This window comes from Hypanus sabinus, chromosome 10 (assembly GCF_030144855.1).
Source record: "Hypanus sabinus isolate sHypSab1 chromosome 10, sHypSab1.hap1, whole genome shotgun sequence".
NCBI classification, from domain to species: domain Eukaryota; kingdom Metazoa; phylum Chordata; class Chondrichthyes; order Myliobatiformes; family Dasyatidae; genus Hypanus; species Hypanus sabinus.
The window spans coordinates 10,072,350-10,081,362 of record NC_082715.1 but is presented as its reverse complement, the minus strand read 5'-3'; the positions used below and the strand labels follow the sequence as shown (position 1 = coordinate 10,081,362).

The 9,013-nt window shown below is 47.4% G+C and overlaps 1 protein-coding gene across 1 annotated transcript; it reads left to right on the top strand.

The window, feature by feature from the left end:
• The first annotated feature begins 896 nt into the window (after positions 1–896).
• On the top strand, positions 897–2,213 carry gja10b (gap junction protein alpha 10 b). The gene is made up of 2 exons (XM_059981226.1): positions 897–1,594; positions 2,183–2,213. The coding sequence occupies exons 1-2, from the start codon at positions 897–899 to the stop codon at positions 2,211–2,213; spliced, it is 729 nt and encodes a 242-aa protein (XP_059837209.1).
• Positions 2,214–9,013: the final 6,800 nt, after the last annotated feature.

Genomic DNA, 9,013 nt, shown 5'->3' with positions numbered 1-9,013 from the left:
ATCAGCCTCTCTAGGGTCTTCATGATGTGTGAGATCAGGGCCACTGGATGGTAGTCATTCAGGGCTTTTGGTTGGTCTTCCTTGGCTACTGGGACCACACGTGATGTTTTCCCTTTCCAGGCTGGGATTCAGATTGGAAATGTGCTGGAGAACTCCACACAGCTGCTCAGCGCACTCCTGGGGTTCACACCGTCCAGTCCTAAGGCTTTGCCGTATCTGAGTTTCCCCATGAGCACTAGCCTCCACAGTATCCCAACACATCTTCAAGGGACAATGCCTCAGAAAGGTGCCATTCATCACTAAGGACCCCCATCACCCAACCCATGCCTTGTTCTCATTGCTACTGTCAGGAAGGAGATACAGAAGCAGGAAGGCACGCACTTAACGATTCAGGAACAGCTTCTTCCTCTAGGCCATCTGATTTCCGAATCGACTCTGAGCCCAAGAACACTTCCTCACTACTTTTTTAATTCATATTTTTTGCACTACTTATTCAATTTAACTAATGAATATACTTACTGTAATTCACAGTTTTTTTCTATTATTATTATGTATTGCATTGTACTGCTGCAGCAAAGTTACCTAACTCCATGGCATTTGCAGGAGATATTAAACCTGGCACTGATAAAATGTACAAGCTTCCCGTGTGGGTGGTCCAGCTCTTCCGATTGAAATGACCAGTTCGCGGTGCCTCTGTGATCGACTGCGACGGGCGATGATGGGGCAGGGGGAGGGGGGTCACATGAATCGTGCTGGCGGTTCACGTGGACGATTGGCGATCGATAGGCAAATAAACAGGGGCCGGACGAAGTGACTGCACCGCTTCTGAGCCGGGAGAGGACACTCGGGGGAGAAAGGAAGTCGGCGTTGTCAGGCTCCGCGATGAAAGAGTGAAGATGGGTGATTGGAATTTGCTGGGGAGTATCTTGGAAGAAGTGCATGTTCACTCAACCATCGTGGGGAAGATTTGGTTAACGATTTTGTTCGTTTTCCGGATGCTGGTTCTCGGGGTGGCCGCCGAAGATGTCTGGGATGACGAGCAGGCTGAGTTCATCTGCAACACCGAGCAGCCGGGCTGCAGAAACGTCTGCTACGATAAGGCTTTCCCCATCTCCCTCATTAGGTTCTGGGTCTTGCAAGTCATCCTGGTGTCGTCGCCGTCCCTGGTGTACATGGGCCACGCTCTCTACCGGCTCCGAGCGCTGGAGAAGGAGCGGCAGCGCAAGCGAGCCCAGCTGCGAGCCGAGCTGGAGGACGCGGAGGCGATGCTGGAGGAGCATAAACTCCTGGAGAAAGAACTGAGGAAGTTGGAGGAGCAGCGGAAGATCAACAAGGCGCCACTCCGGGGCTCGCTCCTGCGCACGTACGTCCTGCACATTTTGACCAGATCGGTGGTGGAGGTCGGCTTTATGGTGGGCCAGTACCTCTTGTACGGATTTCGACTCGACCCCCTGTACAAATGCGTGCGGTCGCCCTGCCCCAACACCGTCGACTGCTTCGTCTCCAGGCCCACGGAGAAGACCATCTTCATCGTCTTCATGCTTAGCATCGCCGCCTTCTCCTTGTTTCTGAACATACTCGAAATCATTCACCTAGGCATCAGGAAGATCAAACTAGGTCTGTACCCGGGCTCCGAGTTAAGTATCTGCAGGTCCAAGAAAAATTCAGTTGTCCAGCAGGCGCGCCTTATGGCCAATTCTTCTCCGCACAAACTTGTCCCGATGATCCACGGCGGGTATAAACCTCTACCAGAACAGGGAGACCTCGCACATCTCGCAACCTGCCCGCCCCCAGAAACCACGGCGCCTGCAGTAACTAAAGGTGACGCCTTTAGATCTCTTTCCTTATTTTGTCTGGAGAACTGATTTTGTTTCACGATTGATAATTTAAAATGAAACGGAAAGTTGGCACAGTGATAATGAAACAGGAGCTGGCAGCTGGAATAATCTGGCAGTCTGGATTTCAAATACTCAGCCCGATATTTCGTTGGATTCTCTAGTCATAGAGTGCTAATGCACAGAGATAGGCCCTTCGGCCCACATAGTCCGTGCCCAACTGTTATCCTGACCATCGAGCGGTCCGTAACGCCTCCTGTCCAAGTACTGTACATATCGCATTCACCACTTCCACTGAAAGCTCTTTCCACACTCTCACCAACCTCTAAGTGAAGAAATTACCCTCATCTTCCCCTTAATTTCACCTTTCATCTTTAACCCATGACCTCTGGTTGTAGTCCCATCAGACCTCAGTGGAAAAAGCCTGCTTGCATTTACCCTATCTATACCCCTCATAATGCTGTACCCCTCCATCAAATCTCCTCTCAATGCCCTACGCTCTAACGCATTTTGTAAAACAGTTAAGTGGCCACCCTCATGTCCTCAGACTTGCTGATTGACTCATCGCAGCTGAGACCGGACGGTTACCGGTTGGCAGTGCAGTAGAAACGCTGGCAAGCCCCAGGCCCAGGCCTTAAATTACGTAGCGAGTACCTTCACTCGATAGAGATTAATGTACTTTGTGCATCCATTCATTTATAAACTAAAACAGAAGAACACACACAAAATGTTAGTGGAACTGAACAGGTCAGGCAACATCTATGGAGAGGAATAAACAGTTAGTGTTTCCGGCTGAGACCCTTCATGAGACTATAACATAAAGGAGCATAATTATGCTAGTCGGCCCATTGAGTCTGCTCTGCCATTCTATAATAACCGATTTATTATCCCCCTCAACCCCGTTCTCCTGGCAACACGAGTGGATAAGGTAGCAAAGAAGCCAAGTAGCATACTTGGCTTCATGGGCTGAGGTGCTGAAACAAACAGCAGTTATCAATGTAGTTATAGCTTCATAAACTTCTACCAGGTTCTTCCTCAGCCTCGGGCACTCCTGTCGACTCTACACATTGACATTTTTGACCTTAAGAAATAGGAGCAAGTTTAGGCCATTCAGCACATTGAGTCTGCTCCACCATTCCATCATGGCTGATTAATTTAGCCATCTCAACCCCCTTCTCCTGCCTTCTCCACGTAACCTTCAATGTCTTGACTAGTCAAGAACTTATCCACCTCCACTCTAAATACACCCAAAGACCTAGTCTTCATCATGAGTCATCTTTCCTTTTCTCATGGATTTGTTGACGTGGTCCAATCCGTGAAATCCATATTCCGGTTCATGGTCCGGTCCATGTTCCTTATTCCAGGTTTTCCGGGTTTTCCCTGTTTCTGTTGAGGCAGCTGATTCTTGTTTGGGCTGGCTTCATAAATAGCTTCAGGATTCAGCCTTGGGCTGCTGGATTGTTCCTGTCCAAACCCCCTGTTTGTATCCCTTCCCTTCACCTTCCTGCCTCTGCCTGGAGCCTCACCTCACCCTGCCTCGCCCCACCTTGCTTCTGCCTGGAGCTCTGCCTCTGCCTCGCCTGTGTATGGAGCTTTGCCCTGTTTGGAACTGCCAGTCTGTATCCACGGCTTCGCTAGGTAGGTCTGGCTGTTTGCCGCTACCTAGCATTGGGAACTGCCCCTCTGTCCATGCCTTCTTGTTGTGTTCAGCGTTCTGTGTTATGAATCCCGGCCTTATGTCCGGTACCCAAGAAGGGGTCCCAGCTCGGTGTTCCACGTTCATGTCTCTCCCTCGACCAAGGCTCTGGGTTCTCACCCAGCACAGGAGTACCTTGCCCAGCCCAGTGCTAGGATTCCCTCATCCTGTGCTGGGATTCCCTTGTCCAGGAGTCTCACGTCCAGTCCTGTTGTCTCTCCCTCGACCAAGGCTCTGGGTTCTCATCACGTCCCTGTGCCTCGCCCAGCACAGGAGTACCTTGCCCAGCCCAGTGCTAGGATTCCCTCATCCTGTGCTGGGATTCCCTTGTCCAGGAGTCTCACGTCCAGTCCTGTTGTCTCTCCCTCGACCAAGGCTCTGGGTTCTCATCATGTCCATGTGCCTCACCCAGCACAGGAGTACCTTGCCCAGCCCAGTGCTAGGATTCCCTCGTCCTGTGCTGGGGTTCTCTTGTCCCGTCCAGGAGTCTCTTGTCCCATCCTGTGCCTCTCCTCGTCTTGTCCTCACCGGGTTCTGGAGTCCGAGCCTGAGTCAAGACCCAGATTCTGGGTCCTTGTCCAGTCTCTGGCTCGGAGTCCAAGCCCAGGCTCCTAGTCCCCAGATCCATGTCAAATCCTAGCCCAGGCCTGGAATCCTTGTCATGTCCTGTGTCATGTCCAGTGTCCTTTCTTCCCCACTTTCCTTGCTTCCTTCTCACGCCTAGTCCTGTTCCTGGTAGTTCAGTGTCTGTCTTGCATTTGGGTCGGCTCTGAACATCACCTCTTATGACATTTGTGACTTATCCCTGATTTAGGCAAAATTAAACCACTTATCATGTTGGGGTTTGCACTTACGGAGTCTGACGTTTATTGCAAAGTAGTCATTAACTCTTTAGTAATGTATTAATTGTCTTCTTCGCTGTCGGAATTTTAAAATGTCCCTAATACATCAGTCTTTACAACCAATCGTGGCAGTCTGTTCCAGGAACTTAACACTATCAGTGTATGAAAAAAGAATTAACTCTGACATCTCTCAACTTTTTTCCACTCATGTTACAATCATGTCCTCCGGTGTGAGCCATTGGTGCCCTGATGAAAAGGCACTGGCACATCTACTCTCATGCCTTCTGATGTAGGTTCCCAATCTACCACAGCTAACTCATACCTCACAACTTCATAAATTGCCTTGTTTAGTTTCAAGAACTGGATTTGTAAATCTTTATATAAAATTCTGTCATATTATGCTCTCCCTTCTTCACAGCCCTCTTAACTACCAGATTATTAGTTAATCCCCTTCTCGTTATGCAGTATATTAACTGTTTTATGATAACCATTCCCACAAAGTTGAAATTTCTAACTTCAGAGTAAATTTATTATCAAAGTACATACAGTATATGTCACCATATACAACCCTGAGACTCATTTTATTGCAGGCATGCCCAAAAACTCCAATAACTATAATAGAATCAATGTCCACACCAACAGGACAGACAACCAGCATGCAAAAGACAACAAAATGTGCAAATACGAAAAGAAAGGAAATAATAATAATAGTAATATCTACAACTGGTATCATCCCAAAGTCACGACACAATAGGCATTAAACAATTACAAGTCAAGTCAAATCAAGTCACTTTTTATTGTCATTTCAATCATAACTGCTGGTACAGTACACAGTAAAAATGAGACAATGTTTTTCAGGACCATGGTGCTACATGAAACAGTACAAAAACTATGCTGATCTATGTAAAAACAACACAGAAAAAAACTACACTAGACTACAGACCTACCCAGGACTGTATAAAGTGCACAAAACAGTGTAGGCATTACAATAAATAATAAACAAGACAATAGGCACAGTAGAGGGCAGTAAGTTGGTGTCAGTCCAGACTCTGGATATTGAGGAGTCTGATGGCTTTGGGAAAGAAACTGTTATGTAGTCTGTTCGTGAGAGCCCGAATGCTTCAGTGCCTCTTCCCAGATGGCAGGAGGGAGAAGAGATTGTATGAGGGGTGCATGGGGTCCTTCATAATGCTATTTCCTTTGCGGATGTAGCATGTAGTGTAGATGTCCGTGATGGCGGGAAGAGAGACCTCGATGATCTTCTCAGCTGACCTCACTATCCGCTGCAGGGTCTTGCAATCCGAGATGGTGCAATTTTCGAACCAGGCAGTGATGCAGCTACTCAGGATGCTCTCAATACAACCCCTGTAGAATGTGATGAGGATGGGGGGTGGGAGATAGACTTTTCTCAGCCTTTGCGGAAAGTAGAGATGCTGTTGGGCTTTCTTTGCTGTGGAGCTGGTGTTGAGGGACCAGGTGAGATTCTCCACCAGGTGAACACCAAGGAATTCAGTGCTTTTAACAATCTCTATCGAGGAGCCGTTGATGTTCAGTGGAGAGTGGTCGCTCTGTGCCCTCCTGAAGTCAACAACCATCTCTTTTGTTTTGTTCACATTCAGAGACAGGTTGTTGGCTCTGCACCAGTCCGTTAGCCGTTGCATCTCCTCTCTGTATGCTGACTCGTCATTCTTGCTGATGAGACCCACCACGGTCGTGTCATCGGCGAACTTGATGATATGGTTGGAGCTGTGTGTTACAGCACAGTCGTGGGCCAACAGAGTGAACAACAGTGGACTGAGCACGCAACCCTGGGGGGCTCCCTTGCTCAGTGTGATGATGTTGGAGATGCTGCTCCTGATCCGGACTGACTGAGGTCTCCCAGTCAGGAAGTCTAGCATCCAGTTGCAGAGGGAGGTGTTCAGGCCCAGTAGGCTCAGCTTTCCAATCAGTTTCTGAGGAATGATTACGTTGAATGCTGAACTAAAGTTTATGAACAGCATTCGAATGTAGGTGTCTTTTTGGTCCAGGTGGGTTAGGGCCAGGTGGAGGGTAATGGCAATGGCATTGTCTGTTGAACAGTTGGGACGGTACGCAAGCTGCAGGGGGTCCAGTGAGGGGGGCAGCAGGGTCTTGATGTGCCTCATGATGAGCCTCTCGAAACACTTCATGATGATGGATGTGAGTGCAACGGGACGGTAGTCATTTAGACAGGACACTGAAGCCTTCTTCGGCACAGGGACGATGGTGGCGGCCCTGAAGCACATTGGAATGGTGGCGCTGCTCAGGGAGATGTTGAAGATGTCAGTGAGAACATCTGCTAGCTGGTCTGCACATCCTCTGAACACTCTACCAGGGATGTTGTCTGGTCCAGCAGCCTTCCGTGGGTTGACCCTGCACAGGGTTCTTCTCACGTCAGCCACAGTGAAACACAGCACCTGGTCATTTGGAGGAGGGGTGGACTCCCTCGCTGCCATGTCATTTTCCGCCTCATACTGGGCGTGGAAGTTATTCAGCACATCTGGGAGGGAGGCAACCCTGCACAGTCAGTTGATGTTGTCCTGTAATTGATGTCCTGGATGCCCTTCCACATGCGCCGCGTGTCGCCGCTGTCCTGGAAGTGGCTGTGGATTCGCTGGGTGTGTACATGCTTTGCCTCTCTGATGGCTCCGGACAGTTCAGCCCTTGCTGATGTTAAAGCTGCCTTGTCGCTCCTCTGAAGGTGGAGTCACGGGTCCTCAGCAGCTCACGCACCTTCGCGGTCATCCATGGCTTCTGGTTGGCACGTATAGTGATGGTCTTGGGCAGAGTAACATCATCAATGCACTTGCTGATATAGCTGGTCACTGATGCTGTGTACTGCTCTAAGTTGGTAGAGTCGCCATCGGTTGCAGCCTCCCTGAACATGTGCCAGTCAGTGTGCTCAAAGCAGTCTTGAAGAGCAGAGATGGCTCCTGCTGGCCAGGTTTTCACCTGCTTCTGAACCGGTCTGGAGCGCCTGACGAGCGGCCTGTATGCTGGGATTAGCATAACAGAGATGTGGTCTGAATAACCGAGGTGGGGGCAGGGCTCTGCCCGTTACGCATCAGGGATGTTTGTGTAAACCAGGTCCAACACGTTCTCCCCCTTTGTTGCGAAGTCCACATACTGATGGAATTTGGGGAGCACTGACTTAAGATTCGCATGGCAGTTCGCTGATCGTCCCATACAGTTCACAGAGCGCCTCCTTTGCATTAGCACTGGGGGGAATGTAGATGCCAACTATGAGGGCAGTGGTGAATTCCCATGGTAACTAAAATGGTCTGCATCTAACAGTCACTAGGACTACACTCCATTAGGGCTACACAGCAATATCTACGTAAATCTCCAGAAAGCCACAATACTAAACATCATCAGAATAGTCCAAAAATCCGAGCAATTGAGAAATGAGTGTGCTTGGCTCTGCCCGTACTCCAGGTTTTAGCAGCTTGAGCTGAAAAAAAATGTGTTTTTACAATAAAAATAATAAATCTAGTTTTGTTGTTCCTCATTTGATACCCAATTTTCATATCGAACAGCCGAAAATTGGGTATCAAATCAGAAACAACAAAATGAGCTGTACCTTAACATACATGGATGATTTGAAATTATATGCCCCTTCATCAGTAAAGCTAAAGCAACTAATTCAAATAGTAGAAATATTTTTGAAAGATATAAATGTGAACTTTGGGCTGGGTAACTGCAGAATATTAAACATAAAGAAAGGTGCAATAGAGCTAATAAAATACAAAACAGGAGGATACAATACAATCGATGGATGAATATGAAGCCTATATGTATCTGGGATATCAACAAACAAAGAAAATAGATCACAGTACAATAAAGGAAAAGCTTTTGACAGAATTCGGCTAAAACAGAACTCAACAGTAAAGATAAAACAAAGGCAGCAAACATGTTTACTATCCCTTTATTAATGTATCCTTTTGGCATAATACCTTGTCTAAAATCGATCTGGAAAATTTACAAAGAGAAATAAGAACTGAAATGACAAATTTCAGAAAACATTCTGTACACTGAAATATGCTTAGGTGAACACTACCTTGACAGAAGGAGGAAGAGGAATAGCAAACATTAAAAATCTATGCAATAGTCAGATAAAACTTGAAGGATATACTGTCATCAACACAAGATGATTCAGCACTTCACGTGAGCACAAATTCTGGTAAGAAGTGTACACAACTAAATTAAATGAGAGCACAACCCAGAACAATGAGTATTGAAGAGAAAGTTAATGGAAGAGAATGTCTGTCCACTGGAAGAAATCCCCACAATCTGAGCAGACTGTATCGACAAGGAAGGGAAAAACGCCTGGCTCAGAGTCGGAGACCTCTTCTCAGAAACAGAAGAGTTCCTGTGGCAATGCAGGACCAGGTGACTAACACAAAAAAAATCAAAAATCCATAATAAAAGACCAACACATTCAAGATGTTAAATGTAGAAAATGCCAAGAAAAAATACGAACAATCCAAAGCATTACATTCATTTCCACTGCACTTATCTCCTTTTTAATTATCAGGCCTGCATGAAGTTTGTCCCATTATTGAAAGGCCTAGGTAGAGTGGATGTGAAGAGAATTTCCCATTAATAGGGGAACTCTAGGACCA